This window comes from Pseudoliparis swirei, chromosome 22 (genome assembly GCF_029220125.1).
Source record: "Pseudoliparis swirei isolate HS2019 ecotype Mariana Trench chromosome 22, NWPU_hadal_v1, whole genome shotgun sequence".
NCBI lineage: Eukaryota > Metazoa > Chordata > Actinopteri > Perciformes > Liparidae > Pseudoliparis > Pseudoliparis swirei.
Genome location: NC_079409.1, coordinates 8,799,456 through 8,826,150, shown reverse-complemented (window position 1 = coordinate 8,826,150; position 26,695 = coordinate 8,799,456). Strand labels below are relative to the sequence as shown.

Here is a 26,695-nt window from a genome sequence, read left to right as displayed (position 1 = left end):
ATTGGCTGCCATTTCGGCGTGGGTGGGGCCAAAGGGTCTCGCGTGCAGGTATGAAGGAAAGAGATGACGGAGGCGGTGCGTAAACAGAGTGGGCGAAGATGGCGTCGAACAAGAAGAGTGTGGGGGGTAGTAGACTCGAGAAGAGTGTGAATGGAAGACGCTCATCCAAACACAAGGAGGGTCCAGTGGGTGAGTTTGTCTGTGCCGACTTCCTCAAAGTCCCCTGTCTCTTTCCCCTTTACAAACGTGAGCAGCCCCCTCGCGCTAGCCGGCGTGAGTTAACGTTAGCATTCCGCGGTACATGAGCTGGACTCGGGTCGCCGGAATGAACGACAAGAATTTAAGCCGCTGGGTCTTCCTCAGCTGTCTTGGTCCTGTGGTTGTTTCACTTCCAGACTGGTTACAGGCGTGACTGGAAACAACGTGTTGGACGTCAGAGCTACAGTTGTGTTTGTGGCGTCACCTTTAGGTGTGGGAGTGATATCGTTGCTGTCGGAGGAGACTTGAACTAAAGAATGTACGGCCCATTATGTGCCCTAAAGGCACCTCTTCACGTTGTGTGCTCCCAGTTTCAAGCCAAACATAAAACTATAAAAGCGGGTGTGATATACTAGAGGGTAACTAAACTAAACCTATCAAGTGGGTCAACGTTACATGGGAGTACTGTGCATCAATCGATCCAGCAAATGGGCCACTGGTGGAGCCGTCATCGCTGCCCCCGGTTGACATGAGAGCTGTGACACATGGTGACGAATGGGCTGACTCGACCAGATGCCGTCTGCCTGAAGGCCACCGTGGAGCTGCTGTTCTCACTAAACCAACTCCCTATGTTCATCCTATAAACTACTAGGTCGTAACTGGAACAATCCCACCATTCCTCAAAACACTGTTTTCTAAAAGCTTCCTTCACTTTGTCGGGAACCTAAAAAATATGGTCTGTTACAGTAATAGAGTTGTAATGCACATTGTACATGTCTATTCATGAATGGTGCTTTTATAATAGACTTTGGCCTGTATAATGGGATTAGAAGAGTTTTAACTTCATCACACTTGTCGTGTTACACTTGTGTTCTTTTTCTCTGAATGCATTGCATAATACAATTGAAGGGAAGCCCTACGAGCCCTGTTTGGAGGGGGCGTGCAGGCTCATTGTTACTAGTTTCCTGTTGTTCAGTTTGGCCTTGTGTGTTTGAAGGTGCGCCGTCTGGGAGAAGGGTCAAGGCCTCATTAACGCCACGCTGCAGAGCCCCTGCTGTCGGCACTTCCTCTTGCCTGTTGACTGCTCAACGTCAGCTATTTTTAAAGCCTGCTTCCTATAGACACATGATGGAGTTTGACATCGAACACTGTCTGAGGCATGTTGAGACTCTTTACGTGCAGAGATAGATAAGGACGTTGTGCTGTGACAGTGAGTTCCACTTCAAGGAACAGCATCTGTATTTTTATATACTTGGACCACAATTTACTCGGGTATTACTTTTTGAATGTGTCTGTTTAGGCTTGATAAAGAGTTGTAAGAGAGCCACAAGTTAGAAACAACCTAGACAAGATCAGCACAGTTAATCATATGAATATTTATAATTAGGTCAACATTTAACTAGATTGTCGCCTGACTGCTTTTTAACTATATAAACAAGTATTTTTTTCTAAACAAATAAGGAACCCACAAGACCATGTAGGTTATCAGATGTACCTAATTAACATTTAGAAAGAACTCTTATAGCCCACATACCTCAGGACTATATATTTTACAGAAAATGTTCTAAATACAATTCTATACCCTATGTTGCCTGAGGTTTCACCAAGTAAGATTGGTTCCAGATCTGCATTCAAAATATACATCCTGATAGATAATAATTGAAAAAAGATCACAAGTTCTTCACAGATAAGTACCGATTTTTGTTTATGAGAAAACAGGAAATGGTGAAAAAATGAGTGCCTTATCTGTCCTAAAACCAAAGACAAGTTTTTTGTTCCAAATTAACAGTAAACTGTTAATTTACCTGGAAATCTGTTGATGTGCCTTGTTGGGAAAGTGTTAGTGATACTGGTAATGATGGTGTCATTCTACAAAGTATCCCAGTCATGACAGTGAAAGTGACCCAGCATGCATAATATCAGGACCCTGCAACTAAACAGTATCCGTAATTATTGATTTTGTTATTTACACCCGTGCATTTTGTATCTTGTCTAAATATTTTACATAAAATAAGCCAACAGATGGATTTTTTTTTCTTTTCTTGTGTCATGCACATAATGTGCCCAACCCTTACGGGTCTAAAAGACTCCAAAAACTCTGCTGCAGTGGACAACATGCACTTCATTATTTTTTATTTGATGACAAAATCTGCTTCAAAAAAGGTCCCAATGCCGAAGCACAACTCAAGTTTTTCACAGCCAAAAGAAATAAAAGTAAATTGTCTTACGTCCTCGTAGATGGGAGGGTAAAACAGATTCTGTCCTCAACTGGACTGGAATTAAACCTACCGGTCTCTGGCTAATGGTAATGTTCTTTTGCGTAACTGTCCACATAGGGATCTTTGTCTTTTGATTAAATTATACTTCACGTAAAATTCTGAACAATAGTTATTATTTACGAGAAAATAAGTTTTGAACTTTAGTTTACATCATATCCACAGACTATTTTCTCCTATGCATGAGTAACAGTTTGGTCCTAATCTTGTTAATATCACAAAGTAACCTGTTATGGAAAATGAATGACAAATCGTTCATATTAAACGGTGAGTTCAAACCCGTAGCCCAGGAATGGTCAGTCAAGTGGGACTTTGGTGTCAGCGTCTCAGTGTTTCTGGGTGTGTTTGTCTCTCTGTATTTCTGGGTGTGTTTGTCTCTCTCTGTATTTCTGGGTGTGTTTGTCTCTCTCTGTATTTCTGTGAGTGGGTGAAGGGTCATGTTTCAGTTCTTGGAGTTATGGAACTGCCCTCTGTGGTATCAGCCAGGAAGTCTTCTAAGGTTATATTTTCCACTGAAACATATTGTCTGTATTGCATTTGATCCCTTTTTGTTTTGGGTGTGCACAAATTGTCCATCTTCTGCATTCATTGCCAAACATTAGTGTTTCTCAACAGTTTGGCGCTTGAGCACATTTCGGCCGCACATTAAAAAATCAAAACATATTTGTTCAAAGGTGCTACATAAACACTGTTCAAAACACAAAAGTCTAACATGGGTGCTACTAAAACATAGCACTTCAATATTAGTTTTAAGACACTATTGTTATTACAACGTATTTACTTTTTAACAAATTGATTTATTGACTTTTACCTCTGTTTGTTTCCATGTAATTTGTTAATAAATGGAAAAATCCGAAATGTATCATCTTATAATCTCATGGTTGACTTCTGCCAATGTCCCTCTGTACTGACCTCCGAATCAGATGGAAGGTCACAGGGAGTTGCAAACTGAACAGCCAATAGCAAAATAGCTTCACGGGGAGAGAGTTAACTGGGACAGGGTTGTCTTTGGCTTCCCCCATTTTAAGAATTGAAAAAAAGAATAAGCGGCATTGGTGGGAGGAGCAGAAGGAAAGAAAAGGACATTGCATTATTTCTGAGTAGAATTGGTAACGACAGTCTGACATCCACAGCCTGATCGGAGGAGAGCCACATCCAATTGTAAAGATGAGGCAGTGACAGACGGAGAAGGAGAGACCAACCAATCGGACAACTCTATCTCCTTCCTCTCTGCCCCCCTTCTCATTCTCTCTTTCTTCTTGTCCATGCTCTCGTTGCTTTCGTGGAAGAGTGGAGGCAGGTGAAGACAGAGCCTTGATCTCAGATGCTGGTAAACATTTCAACTTTTTTCTTTTCAATAGTTAGCCCAATGCCATCCATTATATGCTCTGCCAGAAGCAGCCTGCAGTAGTTTAGTACAAACACTCGATTCCCACTGTACGTGGGCCCTGCAGCAGTCATTATTTGTCTGTAATGTCACTGGTGGTGGTGGTTATTGTGCATGACTTAGTTATTAATGCTCACTCTCATCCATTTTATATGTGGAGAGGTGCAATTTAATGGTTGCAGAGGGATTACAGTTAGCACTGGTGTGGGTAATGCAGGAAGGGATGATGCTGATACACGGTGTGCGGTACTGAGACAACCACACGTAGATATTTATCTAATGCTCTGATGCACAAAAGGCAGAGGTGATGAGGCATCGTGTGTGTGTGTGTGTGTGTGTGTGTGTGTGTGTGTGTGTGTGTGTGTGTGTGTGTGTGTGTGTGTGTGTGTGTGTGTGTGTGTGTGTGTGTGTGTGTGTGTGTGTGTGTGTGTGTGTGTGTGTAATTGTTAAGTCTTCACTGGCCCTCGGCCGATTACACTCTGAATGAGCTCCTGATCAGATTGTACTGGTTCACATTATTGATCATTTGCATATGATATACACCCTGCAGTTAAGGGTGTAATGTTCATTATCACTAAGCACGTGTTAGAGCAGCGTATGCTGATCCAGGGGTTCATAAAGTACATGCCCGGCTTACTCCGTCAACATATAGCCCACAGCTCCAATTAAGCAATGCAATATTCATCGTGGCTACTGTTGGTCCTGCAGCATGTCGGTCACTGCTTGACCATTGTCGTTGTGTTCCTTAAGGCCACACTGCTGCTTGTATTCATGCAGACAGATAACTGTGTATTTATAGATGTTCTTTGCGCATGTCTCTTGAAGTTTCGAGGTTTATGCTGACGCAACGAGTTGGGGGGTTTTTTGCACATAAAATAACCGTTTCCTGTGTTGTCGGTTTCAGAACAGTCAGTTTGTGGGTAATCCACGGGTCCTTGGCCAAATCCTGAGATGGCGCAACAGTCCGAGCATTGTATTTGTCTGTTAGCTGCTGAATGGTTTTGACACATCACATGTTACATTACATTACATTACATGTCATTTAGCAGACGCTTTTATCCAAAGCGACTTACAATAAGTGCATCAACCTAGAGTACAAACTAAGAACAGCAAGAATACAGAAAGTAACATTTCCCTTAACATAGTCTAACTAAGAAAGTACCACAATAAGAGCCATTTAAGTGCCACTGAAGTGCTAATCTGTGTTTTACTCCAGATATAGTCGGAAAAGATGTGTTTTTAGTTTCCGGCGTAAGCTGTAGAGACTTCCTGCTGTCAGCGGGGAGCTCGTTCCACCACTGAGGAGCCAGGACAGCAACCAGTCTGGATGTAGATTGATTAGCTCGAAGTGCTAATATGATTGATGGTGGAATAAAATATCAGCAAAACTCCCAATTTGCTCGTTTTATGCCTCACGGATCCATCTTTACTGCTTTACCTCTGCAAGCTTTTAGACTCAAGTAAAGTTATTATCCAACCAAACATTGAATTCATCTTGTTTTCACAATCCTGTGTAGCTCTGTTTTGTTGAAGTCTAAGATGAACAAACTATAGTGATGTCATGTGGAGACATATCCTAAAGCTCCACCAGAAACGGTTAAGTGAAACACTTAAATGTAGTGACAGAACCACTGGGATAGGGGGACGTTTGCTCATTTAAAGCTGTAACGTCTGAATTCCGCTAGAAGTCATTTGGATGGAAAACATTCTTTGAGCCCAGCCTTTGGTGTTAATGCTACTCAAAGTGTCTCTCCAAGATTTTCATTCTAATAAATGTCTGTTAAATAATTTAATTTAATAATGCAATGTTTTATATATTTGCAATCATGCATTGTCTGTTGCTACATTCCTAGAAAAAATGCTGTATTACAGATTTTCCTCATTATACACACAAATATGGAACTAAATACAATTCTGAAATATATATACATATATACACTACCGTTCAAAAGTTTGGGGTCATCCAGACAATTTCGTGTCTTCCATGAAAACTCACTTTTATTTATCAAATGAATTGAAAATTGAATAGAAAATATAGTCAAGACATTGACAAGGTTAGAAATAATGATTAATATTTGAAGTATTAATTTTGTTCTACAAACTTCAAGCTCAAAGGAAGGCCAGTTGTATAGCTTATATCACCAGCATAACTGTTTTCAGCTGTGCTAACATAATTGCACAAGGGTTTTCTAATCAGACATTAGTCTTCTAAGGCGATTAGCAAACACAATGTACCATTAGAACACTGGAGTGATAGTTGATGGAAATGGACCTCTATACACCTATGGAGATATTTCATTAGAAACCAGACGTTTCCACCTAGAATAGTCATTTACCACATTAACAATGTAGAGAGTGTATTTTTGATTAATGTTATCTTTATTGAAAAAAACAGTGCTTTTCTTTGAAAAATAAAGACATTTCTAAGTGTCTCCAAACTTTTGAACGGTAGTGTATACAGGACTGTCTCAGAAAATTAGAATATTGTGATAAAGTTCTTTATTTTCTGTAATGCAATTAAAAACACAAAGATGTCATGCATTCTGGATTCATTACAAATCAACTGAAATATTGCAAGCCTTTTATTCTTTTAATATTGCTGATTATGGCTTACAGCTTAAGAAAACTCTAAAATCCTATCTCATAAAATTAGAATATTTCCTCAGACCAATTTAAAAAAAAGATTTATAACAGCAAAACAAAATCAAACATTTGAAAATGTCCATTAATGCACTCAGTACTTGGTTGGGAATCCTTTTGCACGGATTACTGCATCAATGCGGCGTGGCATGGAGGCAATCAGCCTGTGGCATTGCTGAGGGTTTATGGATGCCCAGGATGCTTCAATAGCGGCCTTTAGCTCATTTGCATTGTTGGGTCTGGTGTCTTTCAGCTTCTTCTTCATAATACCCCACAAATTCTCTATGGGGTTCAGGTCAGGAGAATTGGCAGGCCAATCGAGGACAGTAATGCCATGGTCAGTACACCAGTTACTGGTGGTTTTGGCACTGTGGGCAGGTGCCAGATCATGCTGGAAAATGAAATCCTCATCTCCATAGAGCTTTTCAGCAGACGGAAGCATGTAGTGCTCTAAAATCTCTTGGTACACAGCTGCATTTACTCTGGACTTGATGAAACACAGTGGACCAACACCAGCAGCTGACATGGCTCCCCAAACCATCACTGACTGTGGGAACTTCACACTGGATTTCAAGCAACTTGGATTTTGCGCCTCTCTTTTGTGTCTTACCCTCCTGATGGAGGGTGTCAATGATGGTCCTCTGGACAGCAGTCAGATCAGCAGTCTTCCCCATACTTGTGATTTAGTTTACTGAACCAAGCTGAGTGTCTTTCAAGGCTCAGGAAACCCTTGCAGGTGTTTCGAGTTAATTAGACGATTCAAGTGATTTGTTTAATACCCTACTAGTATACTTTTTCATGATATTCTAATATTTAGAGATAGGATATTTGAGTTTTCTTAAGCTGTAAGCCATAATCAGCAATATTAAAAGAATAAAAGGCTTGCAATATTTCAGTTGATTTGTAATGAATCCAGAATGCATGACATTTTTGTTTTTTTAATTGCATTACAGAAAATAAAGAACTTTATCACAATATTCAAATTTTCTGAGACAGTCCTGTATATATTTATATATATATATACACACACACAAAAATTCAAGTCTTGCCGTTGCTAGATTACAATCTAAGAATATAAATAGCACGGTGTAAATTCTGTTTTAGTGTGGCGTTTTCTTTTCTAGGCATGGGACGAGTTTGTCAGTGTTCCTTTCACATGGTTTAATCGATGTGAAATTAGGCCCCAGTGTGCTTAATTCAGCTTTGCGGCAACACGTCGTACATGATATTGTCGTGAAAAGCGTTTCCCCGCTGCAGTGCGGCTCTTCGTCATCACCTCGTATGGCTTGGCAGATTTGTTCAATCTGTTTCTATACCCGAGGGCCAAGGAACGCCCCCGATATGTATACGGCATTCAGCACGGTCCTGATGGCGACACGGCACTCACGAATACACACAGGGCTTCTTGTTTGCACATGATTTGGCTTTTGATAGAGACGTTTTAGAGGAACATGAAAAAGTGGATAGGGTCGGCCTTCATAACTACACATGACTGTAGTTGTCATTTATTTATGGATACGTTTCAAGGCCCACCTCTGTAACATTTGAGGTTAAAGTTGGGTGTGTTTTGATGAGTCAGGTTTTCTATCGCCAAGTGGAAGGAATGGTTTTGCAAGCACGCCTCACTGGATTGAGTTGTGACCCCGCCCCTTTTTTTTCATAATCTAAGGCAGTAGCTGAGTGCTAAATGCCGATGTGGACAGTCTTCAGGTCTGCCAACCTCAAAGTGTTTTGAAAGAAATATTTGTGATAGGATTCACTTGTCTTTTGCTAAACCTTTAACATTATGGCAACATGGTCATATAGATGGAGCACTCCCTGAAAGAGAAGTCAAGTGACAAGCAAACAAGCGACACTTTCTTTTTCATGCATTATGCGTGTGTGCTAGAAGTTGACTGGCTCATAAATGTCTCTTCCCAGATGCCAGGGTGTTGTGATTGCTCACAGCAAACTGAAATTGTCTTAACCATTACTCTTCCTGAATTGCAAGGAATAGCAGAATAATTGAGCGATAAAGGCTCTATCACTTCTTTGACTACCCCCCCCCCCCCCCCCTGCTTCATTGCATCAGCCTTGGTAGAAGTTTTCACAGTAAAAGTTTGGGGATGGGTGTGTGCTAATTCCAAGGGCAGCTGGTGTAATTCGGGGTGACCTGATCATACTTCAGCCCTGCAGGGAAATTGGTTAACGCCCATCCATAACGAAGAAATTATTTTCCTTCCCCATGTCGGCTCCGCCCCTAAAACGTTCACTCTCACATCTGTTACGAAACCACTGCTGTCTCGGTGGTTTTTTAGTTTTATACCGCGTGTCAACCGGCCCGCGCTCGTCTTTCCCTCTGTCTCCCCGCGGGCCTGTCACCCTATACAGTAAGTACCTGCTAGTTCCCAGGCTGAGGTGTTGTGGAAACCGATCTCTGGGACGACTTGACGGACGAGCTCAGCCCTGCAGTCGGAGCACTACAGCTTTGTTATGCCGCATTAGGACAGGCGTGCTTTGGGCAGACTTGATAAACAGACTCCGCTGTGTGTTGTCAGCTGTAGACCTCCCTCTGGGACTCTGATGTGAATGTGCTTTTGTCAGTGTATGACTAATACATATTCACATGAATAACTATTGAAACTATTTCTATGCATGTTCAACCTTCACTGCATCCAACAGAATGTGGTCTCACCCTTTGCCCTGCTTCTCTATCTCTCTGCTGTTAGTGATGGACACCAAGGCGGTGTTTGCGGCCCTGTACAGCGTGTGTGAGGAGAACGCCACCTTCTTCTCCGGCGGGGCCAAGGGGACGCAGGGTGACGCGGCCCGGCGGCTGGAGGATACCATGAAGCTGATCCAGGAGCACGGTCGCAGCCTGGAGCCGGTCGTCTCCGGCTTCGCTGCAGTTTACCATCATTTTGACTTTGACCCACACGTACCTGCCAATGGCTATCGCTCACTGGTCAAGGTAAGCTGTGGGATGCTTGTCTGTGTTTCCATTTCACACCATTGCAGCGCTGAGAATAATATCTCCCCCCGTACCGAAATACTGTCTTATCAATTATTCTCCCAACGCGGAAAAAACGGCTCACCAGCTCCGCTTGATATCGCTTTGTTTCAAGGGCAGTCCATTTGTTTTACAGATTGATTTTATGCTGCAAATCAGGTTGGATGAATTCCTCCAGCGGCAGAATATCTACCCCCTACTGTACCCACTGTACTTTATCTTCAGTTATTGATGAAACATCATGATTCATGACCTTCAGTGGCTGCAGTTGAGCAGCATTCGTCTGCTGCGCAGTTTTTTTGCTCCTTGATTTCAACATTTAGAATCCTTCTCATTCACACAGTGCGACTCGGACTAATCTTTACGATCCTGCTCAAGCAGAAAGCCTTTCACAAGCTCTCTTTCAGGCATACTCTCCTTCATTGTTCTTTTCCCCCTTCATGCTGACCACCCTAATCTTAATCATAGTTTAATCAGACCCAAAGGACGTGGCTTTTTAATCAGAGCACAATTGAGGAACTATGAGTTTTATCAGGAATAATACTATGCATCCATTTGTTCAAGAATACAATAACTCTCCAAATTGAATAAAACATTCTTTATTCTTTTCTAGGTCGTGCGCTGCTGCATTCTCCACATCATCCAGAAGGGGCGCTACATCTCCGCCAACTGCCGCAGCATCTTCTTTCGGTTAGCACACAATGCGGCGGAGATGGAGGCCTACTGCAGCGCTCTGTGCCAACTGCGCGCCCTGCTCTACCTGGCTCAGCGCATGCTACACGACAACCACCACGGCAACCTTTTTTTCCACGATGAGAGTGGCCTCAGTGAGAGCTTTGTCCGCGAGTACTCCTCAATGCACAAGGGCTGCTTCTATGGCCGTTGTCTTGGCTTTCAGGTGAGATCAGGCTTTGTCGGTGCTGGGATGGGTAACGGGAAGAGCGAAAGAAAATGGGAGGCTTAGAAATAGCAGTGGTTCATGCGTGAGAGTCCTGAACTGGGTTTTTAGGAGAAAAAAATAGGAAGCTGGCAAGAAAGAAAGGTAGGAAATACTTAAATCTGCACAAAGTTTGCGCTAGTTAAGGTTGGAGGGATTCTCCTCACAGCGATGCAGAGAAAAGGGAATGGAAAGCGACATCGAGCTCACCAATTCTCACTTGACGCGTAGACACTGTCCTGAATGTACCAACATCTACAGTTCTTCCAAAGGTACACTTAACCGTACCGCCAATTTTGTTACATATTGGGCAAAGGCAGGGTTCACCCTGGACAGATCGTAGCCCGTCAATGAAAAGAGTATTCCATTTTGAAAAAAGATGACAAAACAGATGGATGTAAAATAAAACGTGCACAGGTTTAGTTTTTCACCAAGTCGCCACACTAAAGGATTAGACTCTGAAAAGGGAGCAAGAGCGCTCTGAAGTGTTATCAATTAAAACCACAGAGCCATTCAGACCTACAATTGACTCCTGCTGCCCAAACTTGCATGTAAAATGAAACTGATTTGGATGAACAGAGGAATGGAGTCTCTGTTCTTAGTTCAGCTTGACTACAGAAGCTCAACCATCAGAGGGCAAAATCTAACCAAAGGGAAAATGATGAAACATCCCAAGTTCTGGCTGCATCAATTTATAATGTCTCACCTGACGTTCTATAATCCATCTATATTTCACTTTCTCTGGTCAAATGACAGCAGTTTTAATTGTAGCCTCTCGTTTTTAAAGGAGCATAGATCGGAATTTAAAGTGTCTCTGTTTTTTCCCACGCCTCCAGTTCACTCCAGCCATTCGGCCCTGCCTCCAGACCATCGCTATTGGCCTCGTGGCCTTTGGAGAAAACTACAGACGGCATCAGTCTGGAATAGGTTAGCGTCGTCTGTGCCCGCTCATCACCCAGTCACTTAATTTTCATTCACAGTTCGTACTCCTCCAAATGACTCTTCCCACATTGCTCCTTGGCCCCTGGCTGTGTACCTGTTTTGATGTTGTGTGCTTGAATTGTAGATGCTCTTTCATCCTTTTAAAATCTCGAGGGCTAGCTCTTGTATTTCAGAATGTTTTGAACAAGCACACTGTTATGTACAGAGGCAAAGATAGAAAAAACATGCACACATACATACACACATGCACACACACACACATCGATATTTAACATTAAAAAAGGAATCATTCAACTCATGGTTTGTTGTGCTCTGTGCTGCACCGCAGTGGAGGCAGGAAGCATTGCACCATATGGTGAGTGTATGGAACCCTCTCACCCCTTCGTCATAGCCCTCTGTTGTGAGCACAGGCTCTACGGCTATATGAATAATGTGTTCTCTCCTCCAGCGCCGAAGCTGCACTAGTTGCCTTGTGTCTGTATTTTAGTTTAATGGAAGCCCGAGTGGTACAGTCGTTGTATCTGAAACGGCGACTGCTTCCCTTTTCTTTTCTGCCCATCCTTGATTCCTTTCAAGAGCATTACAATCATGGTTGCATTTGATTGTAATACCATGATGAAATGTTTTGGTTTCAACATCAGCATTAGCACAGTCGGTTTGGAACATCTGTGTGACAGTAAGATTGCAGTGATGTGAGAAAAAGCTTTTCTTGATTAGGGCCTTATCTCTGAGCTTTTCCTCTCTAACCTTCTTCCTTTCCCTCCATCCTTTCACATTCCTCCTTTTGTATTGTCAGTAAGTTTATGTTTTATCTATTTAATGTTCTGTCCAGTCACTTACTGCACTTTTAGTTTCCTTTCTTTCCCTGCTGTCCCTTCTACCATTTCTGTCTTTGTGAAATTGAGCTTTTTGTTGTTGTTGTACCATCACTTTTTGTTTCCATCTTGACTTTCAAACTTGTTATTTATATATTTCTTGTCCTTTCCCTCGGCTCTTTTATTATACCCACCTTATCTGTCCTTCCTTCCCCAGGTGTCGCAGCCAGCTCTCTATTTACCTCAGGGAAATACGCCATCGACCCAGAGTTGAGAGGGGCGGAATATGAACGCATCACCCAGAACCTGGACATCCATTTCTGGAAGAGCTTCTGGAACCTCACCGAGACTGAAGTTCTATCGGTGAGGACACTTACTTCACACAGACACACCCTCTCCTAAGTCATCTGTGATCTTCCCTTGTTGTTACCACTAACACATGCAGACAGAATTGTAAAACTGGTTCAAGAATATTTGACTTTCCTCTGGTAAAGTAACTTTCTATCATTATGCATTTTGGCCTACAGGCTGTTGGTAATAATAGGGTGGAATTATATTTAATAAATAGGATTCATGCCTTATTCATCCAGTTTCTCCTTCTCCCCCTCTCTCCAGTGGCCTAACTCTGTAACTTGCACTCCTCTTTCTCTGTGCCTTTCTGTCTCAATTATTTGGGTCTTTGTCTCTCTGTTCATCTTTTTCCCCTCTTCCTCCAGAGTCTTGCCAGTATGACATCCACGCAAGTTAAGGTGAACCGGGCTCTTTCCATTCCCGCCGTGCCCTTTGACCTTCCCCTGGCGGCCAACCACAGAGCATCAGTAACCATAGCTCCACCATCAGCACACATCGGCACTGCTCCGGTTCAGATGAGGCTCATCTCGTACGACTTGCGTGAAGGACAGGTAGCTAAATCAATATTCTGTTCGCACTGTCGTCGCACAGGGACAAAATGCAATAAAAAGAATATAGCTTCATCATGTCAGTTTTTATGCAAAACTAGATAGCTTCTGTATTTTCTGCAAGTATTTGTTCTGTGACCTAGTTTTTGACAGTTTTCCACTGGCTCTTTTTAAACCACTGAGCAATCATACAAATTCTTAAAATATTCGTACAATATATAATAGCATATCTGGTACTATTCCGAGCGAGAGCAAGCGACCGCTCCCGTCTTATCCTCATGGACTTAATCCCCAGTCATTATCGCTCCCTTTCTTTTTCTCCATTATAGGTATCACCTTTTCTACTCCCTCCCCAAATCTCTCAGGAGACTCCCCCTCTCCGTCCAAGCTTGCCCTCCTCCTTTCTTTGTAGCTTAGCACACCGCTAGAAATGGCTATCAACAAACACGTTCAGCCATTGATCAACCTTCAACAAAAAGAACTGTCTTTTTTAATAATGCAAAGTACAAACCAGCATCACCGAGAAAAACCCCTCTCCGCCACAAGCCCCCTCCCTCCTTGTTTCTGTTAATGTGAATTAGTGTGCGTTCATGCAGCCTCAGGAGAGGCTGGCAGCAAGCTGGTGCAGAACAGCCAGTTAATCCTCCTCTCAAAAGAGCCCTGTTGCTAACACGAGCAGTAACATGTATTAACAATGAAACCAGGCTTTGTGTGCAATAAACACAGTCTGTGGACAGTTGTCAGAGTGGTGCGAACATCACCATCTGTCATCCTGTCCTGTGCTCTTATTAGCACGAGAGCGGTCTCATTTTGTTTATTCATTCCTTTTCCATCTCCACTCGGTCTCACTGCCTCCAGGACAGCGAGACGCTGCTGTCTCTTGCTCGCTCTGAAGGGGGCGCCATCTCTCTGTCGCTGGGGATGAAGACCAAGCGCCTCCCCTGTTCTTCCTGCCTCCTGATCCACTTCCATGGGGGAGGATTTGTGGCCCAAACCTCCAAGTCACATGAGGTGAGATGTTACGCTTTACATGGAGTTTTCTTTGCTCACGGGATTATTTAATTTTTTAAGAAAACATTTCAACAAAAGACTTGACTTGTGTCTTTATGTGACACGGACTGCATTTACGAAGTGGACATAGGTATTGTGGCGTCACCAGGTGGCTTGAGGACTTCCGCATTGGCTCTCCTCTTCATAACCGGAGGTTGCTGGGACAGTATAGACTTAGTGATATTTCTAATTAAACAGCTGGTCATAATGTGGCACGTACATACCAAAACGCTGACAACTCTACACCATGAGAAACTTGGACATTATTGTCGAAGCGCTCTTCCAGTTCATCTTCTCATCCCCTCAGTGCTTCAAAGTCTGACAATTGTAATTGTACCCTGTTGATCGTGTGACATGTAATTATCTGTTACGCTAATTATTTAGTAATTAATCTCTGAAAACGATGATCCATGCCTTCTTAGCTGGTACGGTGCACACAAAGCTGGCTCGTCTCTTCCATGCAAATTGTTGCTTCCTGTCATTCACTTCCTCAAAACTGTATTTTCTTATAGAAAGTGTCGAGCTGCTCGTGTCTTAATATCTTGTTCACTGATATAAAAAAGGGACACCCACTTCCAAGCTTTGGCCTCAGGTCTTTACAAAACTGTTGGTGCTTTCTTGTCATTGCTCCATCAAACACAGTTTGTGCCCCCACGTCTCCTTGTTCGTCCTACGCTGGTCATCTGTTCGCAGTCTTTCGGTGGCATCTGGCTGCTTATAGCTACCGCAAGACCGGGCTCTGTGACATCGCCAAGGACTTGGGCATCTTTCCTAGCAACCAGAGGATGGGAGGGAGCAATCAGAGGCGAGGGTGAACAGGGCTGTCTTGTCGAATTAAACAGAGAAATGTACCAACGAGCAGAGAAGGATTGCCCCGGGGCCAGGCACTAATGAAAGACTTGTCAGACTATCCTCTCATCTTCACTCGCCTTTCTTATTACACCCTCCCTCTCAATCTTTCTAATATCTCACAACATCCTTTTGTTCACTTGGTGTCCTTTTTTAACATCTCCTTCCTGTCTTATTTTGGCTACATGTTCTCACCTCCTTAATATATCTAGATGCCTTTTGCTCTCTCAATCCCAGAGGCAAAGAAAAAGATACTGAGGGCGTAGGCCAGGGTTGTCCTTTTTACTTCTCGTATGTCCTCTAGTCCTGTGTCCTTGCCTTAAGCCTGGCTTTCCTGTCGTCTGGGTGAGATGGAGAGTTGGAATTCAGTGGCAGGAATCTTTGGCGCTCTCGGTTCCAAATAAATCTGAGATCACAGGAATGGGTGTGCTGGCATCTGTGCTTTTAGCAACTTGGACACACACACACACACACACACACACAATCGCAGTAGTGGTATAAGCTTGCAGATTAACTGCTCTGCCTGTCTGAGAGTCAGTGGGACAGCAGCACCCATTAATTCCTGCTTTGAGAACAGATCTGGGACTTTCTGAAATGGTGTTCTTCTTTGTAAATTGCGTGTTTCCTAAATCATCGTGTACAAATCAACCAGCCTTGGTTGCACACACACACACACACACACATCCCTTTGCTCCTTTTATGCAGGCAGATAAACTGACACACCTGTCCATGGACTCTGGCATATATTGACACTCTCAATTGCTGCTGTTTATTCACACACACACACACACACACACACACACCTTCACCCTTGAGGGTTACCTTTCTGTTTGTTGTAAAAACCCACACTGACCTGAGCAGGGCTTGAAGATTCATTTGTCAGCGGTCTCACTCTTCGATGTGTCGTGACAAGTAGGGCTGAAAGAACACACAGCTGACTGCTGGAGCTGCTACTTTTTTAATGTATTTTTCCTGCTGAATCACTGGTCGGTGAAGCAACATACACACACACACACCATGCTTTTTCTGGCATTGTGAGTGGATTGAGCGCTGTCTCTTTCACCACCAGCCCTGTCATTGCCAGTCAAAAAGGTGTTGGGAGAAGATAAAGACGGAGGAGGAAATGATGAATGCTTTGTGGAAGGATTATTTTGTCATGACAAGTTTGGATGCCTTTTCAAGGTCACTGCATTGCAGATTAGCATACGAATAGAACACATTTATCCTGACTATAGCAACAAGAAATAGCAAAATACTCAGTTTTGTGTATATCCCTGTAAATCCACACCGTCCTCTTGTCTTAGTCTTTTTTTCCCCTTCATATCCAGCAAACGAGGTCTTTATAATTGCTGTATGAGAGGAGAACCAAATGAGGGCTCATGCTACCTTTCTTTCTAGACAGTGACTCAGAAAGCAGACCGATGACGTCAGAGGGACATGCTATTTTCATGATTTAATGCTCCCCCCGCACGTCACTCCCAACACATTTTTCCCGCTGTCTGCCTTCCTCTGGGTCTTATTGTGTCTCATAAATTTAACAGCATGTAATATAATAACTGTGAAACTTATTATTTTATTTTGTCTTCATTTATAATTTCACCCATCCCTACCCATGTCTTCTGTCTTCTGCAGCCTTATCTGAAGAGCTGGTCCCAGGACCTTGGTGTCCCCATACTGTCAGTGGACTACTCTCTGGCCCCCGAGGCCCCGTTTCCAAGGGCCCTGGAGGAGTGTTTCTACGCCTATTGCTGGGCTCTGCGAAACCACCACCTACTGGGTACATACACATCATACAGCATTGTTTATATCGATGTACTGGCTTTTTCAAAAGTGTACTTTTTCTGTTTTATTTTTCAGTAATAGGAACCATGAAGTTAATGGTAAATAATTAGGCAGGAGAAAGGAAGTTGGTTTCAAATCAATGAGCAGATAAAACTCTTTCTGAGTGAAGGTGTCCTGTCCACTGCCTCAATAAATCTTCCCCTAGGTTTACCAATTCCCTGTAGCTCTGGAGAGGATTAATTCACCACTTTGAAAGTAATCATGCTGCGGCATATAGTCTTCCACTTTCCCCGTTGTTCTGTAATAAGACCAAATTGTGATGCTCAATATTCAGGCCGACAACAAAAGACATCTGGTCGGTTTAGGGAACATCCACCCGCGGAAGCACACTGTAAAATTAACATTGATCGGAGTGCAATATGTTTGTGTTGTAGTACAAGAAGATAATATCACGGCCATGAGGCAGGCAGCGTGTCGACACCACAGTCACATATTCAGCAGTGTTATGGTGGAGAAAAGAGATCCGGTGTCTTGATGTGTGTCACATTGCTTTTTCCTCACCCGTAACTTTTTGGCAGAGGCATCCTGTACAACCGCTGGTGCTAATTCTAGTTTTGCCACGGCTCTTTTACATTTTTGGTTCCAATTCTAATTCCCCCCCCCCTTCTAATTTTATTTTTCTTTGTTCTTTACCTCCATCATGAATGTCCTATGTATATCTCTCCAGGCTGGACTGGAGAAAAGGTGTGTCTGGCTGGGGATAGTGCAGGAGGAAACTTGTGTGTGACGACTTCTATGCGCGCTGCTGCCTTTGGTGTGCGAATGCCAGATGGCCTTGTTGCAATCTACCCAGCTACCCTGCTGACTGCCTCCGCATCGCCCTCCCGTCTGCTAACACTTATGGATCCCCTGCTGCCGCTGAGTGTGCTCTCCAGGTGTCTCAGCGCCTATGCAGGTAGGTGTGTGTGTGTGTGTGTGTGTGTGTGTGTGTGTGTGTGTGTCTCTTGAGAATAAAGTCTGGATTCTTCTTTCATCTTGTGAAGTTTTTCCTCCATTTTTGTACTTTTTCAAACATCTCTTCATGTCTCTACCACCTGCTATATATATATATTAGGGCTGTCAATCGATTTAAAAAAATTAACTAATTAATCGCACATTTTGAAATTCATTAATCGCGATTAAAAGTGTTTTCTTTTTCTTTTTAAAGACCAAACTTCACACAGAGCTGTGTTTTCAAAGAGGCTCCCACCTATAAAGTGCCAGCGAGGTATTTAATATTGTCGATGATAAATTGCTTCTTCAGTGAAACATCCAGATTAGTTAAAAAAGAAGTGTATTTGAGACCCCATTGGTCCTGTCATCTTTAACACTGAACAGCAGAACCAGTGGCCTTGGTAACTGACTGACATTCAAATATGTCACGTTAACCCTCTGGAGGCTGGGGGCATTTTCTCCATTTAACAAAGAAATGTAAATTCACCTTTTAAAGACGTTTGCATGTGACACATACCCACGTGTTATACATCAAACATTCCAGAACAATCTCAGCTCTCTATATGAGGCACATTTGTCCTCGCGCCGTGTTCTCTGGTTCTCTGACTGACAGGCTGCTAAGAGACTCACCTGTGTGGTGGGAGGTCCTTTGTGATTTAATGAGTGTTCATTGGTTGTTTTTTTCGCAAAATGTTGACAGACAAACGGATTGACCAATCACGTTGAAGGTTTCGTGTGACGAGTTCTTTCCGCGCCGCGTCCCCCGACACGTCGCCCCTCCGTTCCTCTGTGTATCAGAGGGGGAGACGGGAGGAAGGAGGAGCAGGAGGAAACCCGACTGATTCATCCACGAGTTAAACTGATTTCTGCTCCTTATTTTCGCGGAGAAATAATTGTTTTAAAAACGGAAACAGTGTAAAAACTTCAACGAACACCGGAAGTAAACGAAGTTGCGTTAATTGCGTTAAAATATTTTAGTGCGTTAACGCGGCCAAATTAATCGCATAGATTAACGCGTTAACGCTGACAGCCCTAATATATATATATATACAGGACTGTCTCAGAAAATTAGAATATTGTGATGAAGTTCTTTATTTTCTGCAATGCAATTAAAAACAAAATGTCATGCATTCTGGATTCATTACAAATCAACTGAAATATTGCAGCCTTTTATTCTTTTAATATTGCTGATTATGACAGCTTAAGAAAACTCAAATATCCTATCTCTAAATATTAGAATATCATGAAAAAGTATACTAGTAGGGTATTAAACAAATCACTTGAATTGTCTAATTAACTCGAAACACCTGCAAGGGTTTCCTGAGCCTTGACAAACACTCAGCTGTTATAAATCTTTTTTTTAACTTGGTCTGAGGAAATATTAAAATTTTATGAGATAGGATTTTAGAGTTTTCTTAAGCTGTAAGCCATAATCAGCAATATTAAAAGAATAAAACACAATATTTCAGTTGATTTGTAATGAATCCAGAATATTTTTTTTTTTTTTAATTGCATTACAGAAAATAAAGAACTTCATCACAACATTCTAATTTTCTGAGACAGTCCTGTATATATAGCAGACGGTAGAGACATGAAGAGATGTTTTACGACAGTGATAATGATCATATTCATCATACAGCTGTTTTGCTCTCATCTTGGATCTCACCGTAATATTAGAATAAATGTAATCATAAATCTTTATGGATTTTAGTCTAGTTTTGTTGTATCGTGTCTGCAAAACTTTCACGAACAACCAAACTTATTAGCATATAGATGGTTTTCCATGTGTTGTCATTAATGTGTGGAAGAAGCCAGAGAAACTTACAAGTGTTTTTAATAAATTGTGTCAAAATAAAGGAGGACTGTGGAGGGCTGGTAACTATGCCAAACAACTGAACTCAAACACTGATCATGTTCTCTTCAGTCCTTCTGTCATCACGGTGCTGTCCGTGTTGCAGTATTGAACCCACTGTCAGTGGGTTTCTTCACTCTCACCATACCTTTCCCATCTTTTCAGTTACTCATTCATGCTTATTCAAGAATAACAAAAATCCTTAAATCTCACTTGTTCATCGATCTCTAACTGCTGAGCCCTCCTCCACGTCTCCTGCCTCCAGGCAACGAGCCTCAGACGGAGGTGCAGGTGGAGAAAGTGAGCACGCTGAGCCTGGTGAGGAGAGACACTGCTGTGCTGCTCCGAGATTTCCGACAGGGAGCCTCCAACTGGATCCACTCGCTGCTGGATTCCAACAGAGCCTCCGCCTCTCCCAGCACAGCTGCAGCCAGGCCACCAGGAGCCACTGGTAAAGCACCGACTCCAACTGTGTGTTTGTGCGTGCATGTGTCGTCCGCCTTTTCGTCACATCTATCTGCTACATGTCCACGTTTACAGGGTCTTTATTACGCCAATTAGGAGATCACCAACATCAAATGCCCCAAAGTTAATTTACAGCCCATATGGAGGCGGTTATTGAGATTGATCCCCTTTATTCATCATTCAACTAATCAATTATGGCTTTATCCCACCTTGTTGTGCAACACTCCTGTAACTCATTCATATCAATTCACCCCTTTGGAGCAGCAGGGCTTTGACAGTAATTGTTAATTGTAGCCACGGTAAATCCGGTGGTGAATCGTGATTTCCCCGGTGTCCCTTTTTTCGGGAGGTTGACATACCCCTCAGCTGCAAGCCCAAACTGAGGATATTGTCAGAGGTGGGTCTGCATTATTAAAAGGACATCATGGTGCTGAGATGTCGGTTATCAAAGAGACGGATCGGTAGCGCTTTGGGAAGAGGCAGCAATAGCGACTCCTCCAGCTGTGTTTTGACGGCTCGGGGCGGGCCGACGAGATCACCATGACAGAAGTATTTGAATTTCCTCCACCCACTTCTCCTCTCTTCTTCCTGATGTATCCTAATTTACATTTTCCGCTTTTAGCGTTTGGCTGTCAACCAAAGGACATATGATAAGTGGAAACGGAAGAAGAAGTGATTGTAATACTATTTGTGTACTTTTTCCTGTCCTCTATCTGCTATTGAGGCCGAGTCTGTATCCGTTACACAATTATACCCTACATTGTGTCATTAATCTGTATTTTTGATAACTTTAAAAAAATGATTGTTCCTCTCTCTTTCGTTTCGCCCAATGCCTCATTCATTTCCCCCTGTGTCCATCTTTTTTTTCTATATATATGTATAGACACCGTGAGGAAGAGCATTTCAGAGGCGGCCATCTCTTCTCCCCACGCCGACCCCCCTGTAGCCCCGGATACCTCAGAGTTCCTCTCCAGGAAGTTATCTGTGAAGAGCCAGACGTGCAACGACTTGGGATCCCACAACAATTCTACTTCTCTCAGTGCACCGCTGCTCTCCGAGCGCACTGTACGTCCCACTTGAACATGTTTTACATTGAGATTAGCTCTTAACTGTGCATTAAATGAGCTGTTGCTTAGAAGATCTCTTGGCTGGTAGTAGGTGTTGCTGTGGGATTCTAACCTGCAGTGATAAAACAATATATAATAGTTATGACACCACTGCCGTGAAGGGAAGACATACCGGCATCCCGAGTTATCTCTGCTTTCATACAGCTTGCCTTAACTTGATTTAGCAGCCAGCTGTAGCCTTTTTAAGAGGCTGTTTATCAGCATGGATAGATGTTGGCCCTCTATCATACACTGTTGTATACCTTGCCATTATGTGTGTTTCATCTTGGTAAAGTCAGCTGATATCATGTCATCCATGCCCCATAAACAGATCTGGCTATAAAATGCTGACTGAATATCAAAGTGTTTTGGTTGAGCTGCAGCCATCAAGGTATGCAGATTATCCTCCCGTGTGTTTCCACACAGGCAGACTGGATTAGTGGCTGGTTTAGGGGAAATTAACTAGTAGGGGTGACACAAGATTTTAAATGTGCTTTTCCTCCTTGAAATTGGGGTTGCACAGCCAAGACTCTCAGGCGTTGAGCCAAGGTATTTGTATTCAACTTTTTCCGTCTAATATGTTACGCCTTTCTTCTTCTGTACTTGAAATGACTTTCTCCTTCGACCGTGTATCCTGAATTATTTCTTATCTCTTCTTTTGTAGCCAGAGGATGTGAATTTCTACCTCTCCAAAGACGCAGATCCCTCCATGCCGTGGGACCTGTCTTCAGTGGCCATACCACCCCCTGCTGGAGAGGAGGGGTCGGAGCGGGCGCACTCGAGGGAGTTCCCCCTGGGGTTCGAGCCGCTGCGCTCGGAGCAGCTCTCCGAGATGAAGATGCAGAGCTCTCCAGTGGTCAAGGATCCGTTCTGCTCTCCTCTGCTGGCTCCTGATAGCTTGCTGAAAGGGATGCCACCTGTACACATCGTGGTAAGATGAAGCAGCAGCTGCAATGATTAACAGGATGACACTTTGCAATTTCCCTACATTAGAGTAATGTAAAGTAGGGATTTTATACAGTTAAATACACAGTTCAATAGTTGCTCGGTCAACTCGCTGTCGAGTGCATAAGGAGTGCAGCTGAGTCGCTCCAACTGTCTTCATTTGGTTGCATGAGTGATCCTCTATGAGAAAGCTGATCGTTATAATGTTTCTTTATAATTCCGATGATGTGATATTGTTGCAGGTTGAAGCCTGCTCTCAAGAGTCTTGCTATATAAATTAAGAAATTGGTGCTCATTTTAAAGTGGCCAGAGTGAGTCGGCGAGAATGTAAAAACAGAAACGGGTACAAAAGAGACTTGGATGCTTGGCTTCCCTTTCTTCATTCCTTCATTAAGATTCTTGACATGTCTGAAGGGAATCCTAATTTGCTTTTAACCACCTTTTCCCCCCTCCCTCTCTTCCTTCTCCTCTCTCCCCCCCACCAGGCGTGTGCATTGGACCCCATGCTGGATGACTCTGTGATGTTTGCCAAGCGTTTGAGGAACATAGACCAGCCTGTCACTCTGTGCGTGGTGGACGACCTCCCCCATGGCTTCCTCAGCCTATCGCAGATCTGCAGGGAGACCAAGGAGGCTGCCGATATCTGCGTGGAGCGAATTCGTACCGTCTTCACCCAGAAGGACACGCCCCCGGAGCCACGCAAGCACCGCAAGCTGGAACGGACCGATAGGAGTGCGTCGGCCTCTTCTGGTGAAGCCGGTTCTCTCTTCGTCGGCCCCGTTGAGGGGGAGGGGCTTGCTGTCGGGACGGAGACTAAAACTGCTGGTGGGGAGGGCTTGGTTGCCATGGCAGCCCAGAACAATGCTGACGCTGTCGGTGTTGAACCGTAAATAAGCTTGGATAAGAAAAAAACCGCAGTTGATCCGTGGCGTGAAGGGAGAATGAAAGAGTAAATGAAAGTCAGACAAATGTTGAGAGTGATAGCGAGAGAGACAAAACTAATTCTAAAAACTTCCTCTGCTTAACAATTCTCTCCACTTGTTTGCGCTCCATCAAGCACCGACGAAATGAAAACACCCACAAGACAATTGTTTTCGAATAAAATGGTAATTTAGCAGCTACTTAGATCAAAGACCAGCACTCGCCCACACATGCAGCACACATACTTGATGGAGTTGCAGCTAAGCCTAAAGCAGTGCATGAGAGACTTAAGACGAAGCCTGAATGGGTGATTCTACTCGGCCAAGGCGGTCCTTTGAAGGCCTCATCGGCTCGGGGTCGGCACGCTGTGTGCTTATGGAGCCATCCCCATCAAAATAGCCACTTGTCCTTTAGGGAGCAACTCTAAATCACACTTAATAACTGCACATCGTGTTCTCCATTGTGCCGGTTTGCAAGTCAATACTGCTCACTTTGTGGAGAGTAACTCTGTGGACTCTCCCAAATCAAATTACAACGCCAAAACGGGACCGACTGAACGGCTCCAAACTGAATCAATTGATTTACTTCCTTCTTGAAATTGTTGCTGTTTTTAAATCATTTTAACCCTATGCAATAGAAATACTCTAGTTATTTCTTATAGAAGTACTCTAGTTATTTCTACTTTTTTCTTCTTCTATTGCTGTATTTTAATCCTTCAATCATCACATGTTTTGTTACACAATACTGTGTAATATTTTTGCTATTTATTCTAGTTTTGAATGTGCTCAATATTTACCTCTGCTGCTTTAGCAGAGCTGCTCCGACGTCCCCGGCCCCTCCAATTACACTCAAATCCTCGTCTCGGCAACGCATGCCGATAGGATAATGTGGAATATTACACAGCCCCGTCTAGACGCTGCCTGCTGATTTTTGTAGTGCTGATAAAACAAATGCAAAGATTGCATTTTGTTAAACAGTGGAATCGGTGCAGATGCAGCTGGGTTATTTTCTGAAGAGTACTTGCTATAAAATGTGGGTCCCATCATCCTCAGAAGTCTTTTAGGAGCAAGCATTGCTCTCGGCGGTCTGTAATACGCTAAATGTTTAAATAGTTTTTATTTCAGCAAAGGAAATAATTGGTTAACATTCTCCTGCTGCAGAACTAAAGCCAGACAGAGAAGGTCTAAAAGCCCTCGGCTATCGCGGCACCGTCTCAACCCCAGTGCCCTGATCTGAGGATGTCCCCGCTCCCCGACAGGCGCTCTCGCTCACTTCTCTGCACAGTATGCGCCGTGTCAAAGTACCGCTTCTCCTGAGTCGGGGGATTTCCTGCCTGACGATCTGTTTCTTCAAATCCGAAGCTCTTAGGCCAAGCTCAAGGACAGGAGAAGATTGCAGGGGTTCCATGTAAAAGCAACCGCATTTTTATTTGCCCAACTAAATGTCTGGTGGACCGGGTTTTCTTTTCCTTTTCGTTCTTCTCCCCGCCATCACATTGTGTGACTGACTTTGTTTTCAATTACCTGAGGCCACTGCTCTGAGTGCGTCTCCACCCAAAGCAATTTGAAGTACACAAAAATGTCCTTTTTGGAGGGTTAGTCCCTCAGGTCCAACTAAATATAGATGCCAACAATGCTGGCACGGTCCTGCCCTTGCCTGGCAACCGAGCTCAGGTTGCCAGGTCTGCAGAGAAGGATGCTGGGTGATGAATAGGATTTAGCTGAAGCTCCAAGTGCAAAATCCTCTCCCCGTAGAAGAGCAGGATTTGAAGCAGCAAAGTCATGCTACGGGATTAGACCGTGCTCACTTCTGGCAGCTCGGAGTACTTACTGCACATTTTTTTTAGTCAGATGGATGGAGAGAACCGGGGGCGTGAAGAGAAAGAAAGTAAGACTCGTCCTCTCGGCAATACTGGGCCGAGGTTTGGTCTCTTTGCTAGTCGCTGCTTATGCTGACGCTGCACTTTTTCAGTAGTTTGTCAATCCGTGCAAATGTATTTAAAACTTGTATACATGTCTCTTTTTTTTTTTTTTTAGTTGGTGCCTGTACGTGAGGCTCAAGAGGAGTCTGCATGCACACGTTCACATGATCACACTCGTCTCTGTGCTGCGTGAGAATCATGAATATGTGAGTTCTCTTTGTGTGCGATGCGTGTTCTGTTCACATCAAACAAGAAATGGCACTTTACAGTTAGAGACTATAAGTGGTAGACATAGTTTGCTGTTGAAAGCAATCTTAAGCCGCTATGACACTGTTTTTTCGCGCGTGGTATGTATCGACTGAACTTCTCAAACAATCCCGAGTACGCCGATGACGCCCAGTCGGGTTGAGTGGTTGTTGTGCACATCTTAGTGGTTGAGCTGTTAGAAACCGTCGAAGAAAATGTGTCAAATTCACCCACTTGCTGTTTACTGGCTGCCTCTTGCCCTCGATGACCACTCGTGCATCGGGCTCACCCGACTGAAGCTGATGCACCAGAGAGCCCATCTGGACTAATGCGTCTGCTCTGTTTCAGTTTCCCATATTTCTGGCATTTTTCGGGTTTTGCCGATGCATCCTCTCAATGCGTCCTGCAGAATGGATCTGAAATGCACGACTCGGTATTGTTTTATTTAGTGTTGCTATGCCTAACATCTGTCTATTTGTTGATGAACCACAGACCAACTGTTTTCTGTAAATGTCCTTGTGAGTGCAAACGAGTTGTCATAGTTGAGTCTGTTTGGTTGTTCGGCGTACCTCCAGTGTTGGTCTTTAAAAGCTCTTCTCCCTCGGGCCGAAGTGCAACGCAAAGTACAAAGCTGCTGACACGATGCGCTAACTGCCTCCACATTTATAGTAAAGCTATGCAATGACGCACCAGCGTGACGCCATCGTCTCAGTGTCACTTTGCTCAGCCAGAAATGCTGCCATGCCATTTATTGTCGCGTCCCAGTGAAACCAGCATCCGGACCACACCACTGGGTTCAAACAGCGTTACTTTACATCGATGCGGCTGCGCCTGACCTCAACCACGTGTTTACTAACGGTAAATACTAAATCAGTCAGTTGGATCCTAAATGTGTTGTTGGTTTTGAAACGGAACCAAAGACCGCAGCCACAGTCTCGGAACAGATGTGCTGCTCATGCCGTTTAGTGTTTCCCGTTAACCGGTATCGTAAAAAAAAAAGCGCTAGCCGGTGCCATAGACTGTCTGCACTCCAAATGCAAATTGCTCTGCTCTGTAAAATGTAATTCTGATGTAGAATATGATGAGTCTTTAACAAATAAATTATCATAAACAAGCCATAGACTATAAACGAGGATGATTTAAGTGTACTTAAAACTGTACAATTGTTGTTTTATTCAAAAAACCACAAGTGTAAACCTGTGAATACAAAAAACAAATGTATATTGAATGATATATATGATTCATGTAGATATTTTGACTTTCAGATGTGTTAATCGGATTGATTTGATTGCAGGTTTCTTGCTACAAAGTGGCGTCTGATTCTCATCCTCTGTTGATTTTTATCTAAATAAATATATTCTCCCATGAGCCTGCTGTTGTGTTCATGAATCAACGCTGTCATTGCATTGATCCGACTAAAGGGTAACTAAGTCATTAGCGATGATAAATGGATATTATAATTCAATCCAGCTCCCAAAATAG

At 43.4% G+C, this 26,695-nt stretch overlaps 1 protein-coding gene across 4 annotated transcripts; it reads left to right on the top strand.

Moving 5' to 3' along the window:
• Nucleotides 1-98: 98 nt before the first annotated feature.
• Nucleotides 99-26,581, top strand: lipeb (lipase, hormone-sensitive b). Of its 4 annotated transcripts, XM_056443858.1 has the most exons (15): nucleotides 99-189; nucleotides 3,766-3,804; nucleotides 9,210-9,451; nucleotides 10,104-10,388; nucleotides 11,264-11,354; nucleotides 11,698-11,724; nucleotides 12,402-12,547; nucleotides 12,901-13,086; nucleotides 13,942-14,094; nucleotides 16,615-16,759; nucleotides 17,492-17,719; nucleotides 19,875-20,060; nucleotides 20,958-21,139; nucleotides 21,845-22,111; nucleotides 22,611-26,581. In XM_056443858.1, exons 1-15 carry the CDS (start codon nucleotides 99-101, stop codon nucleotides 23,013-23,015), a joined length of 2,673 nt encoding a protein of 890 aa, XP_056299833.1. In that variant the 3' UTR covers nucleotides 23,016-26,581. The 4 variants fall into 4 exon arrangements, with proteins under 4 accessions (XP_056299833.1, XP_056299835.1, XP_056299834.1 ...); XM_056443860.1 differs by lacking the exon at nucleotides 3,766-3,804; XM_056443859.1 differs by lacking the exon at nucleotides 11,698-11,724.
• The last annotated feature ends 114 nt before the right edge of the window (nucleotides 26,582-26,695 follow it).

What these genes read in the sequence shown, in the direction of transcription:
- lipeb (XM_056443858.1), top strand. Translation starts at nt 99, where the DNA reads ATGGCGTCGAACAAGAAGAGTGTGGGGGGTAGTAGACTCGAGAAGAGT. An exon ending in GCCGTTGTCTTGGCTTTCAG is followed by an intron (nt 10,389 to 11,263) that starts GTGAGATCAGGC and finishes CCACGCCTCCAG; the next exon opens with TTCACTCCAGCCATTCGGCC. An exon ending in CGCTGCTCTCCGAGCGCACT is followed by an intron (nt 21,140 to 21,844) that starts GTACGTCCCACT and finishes CTTCTTTTGTAG; the next exon opens with CCAGAGGATGTGAATTTCTA.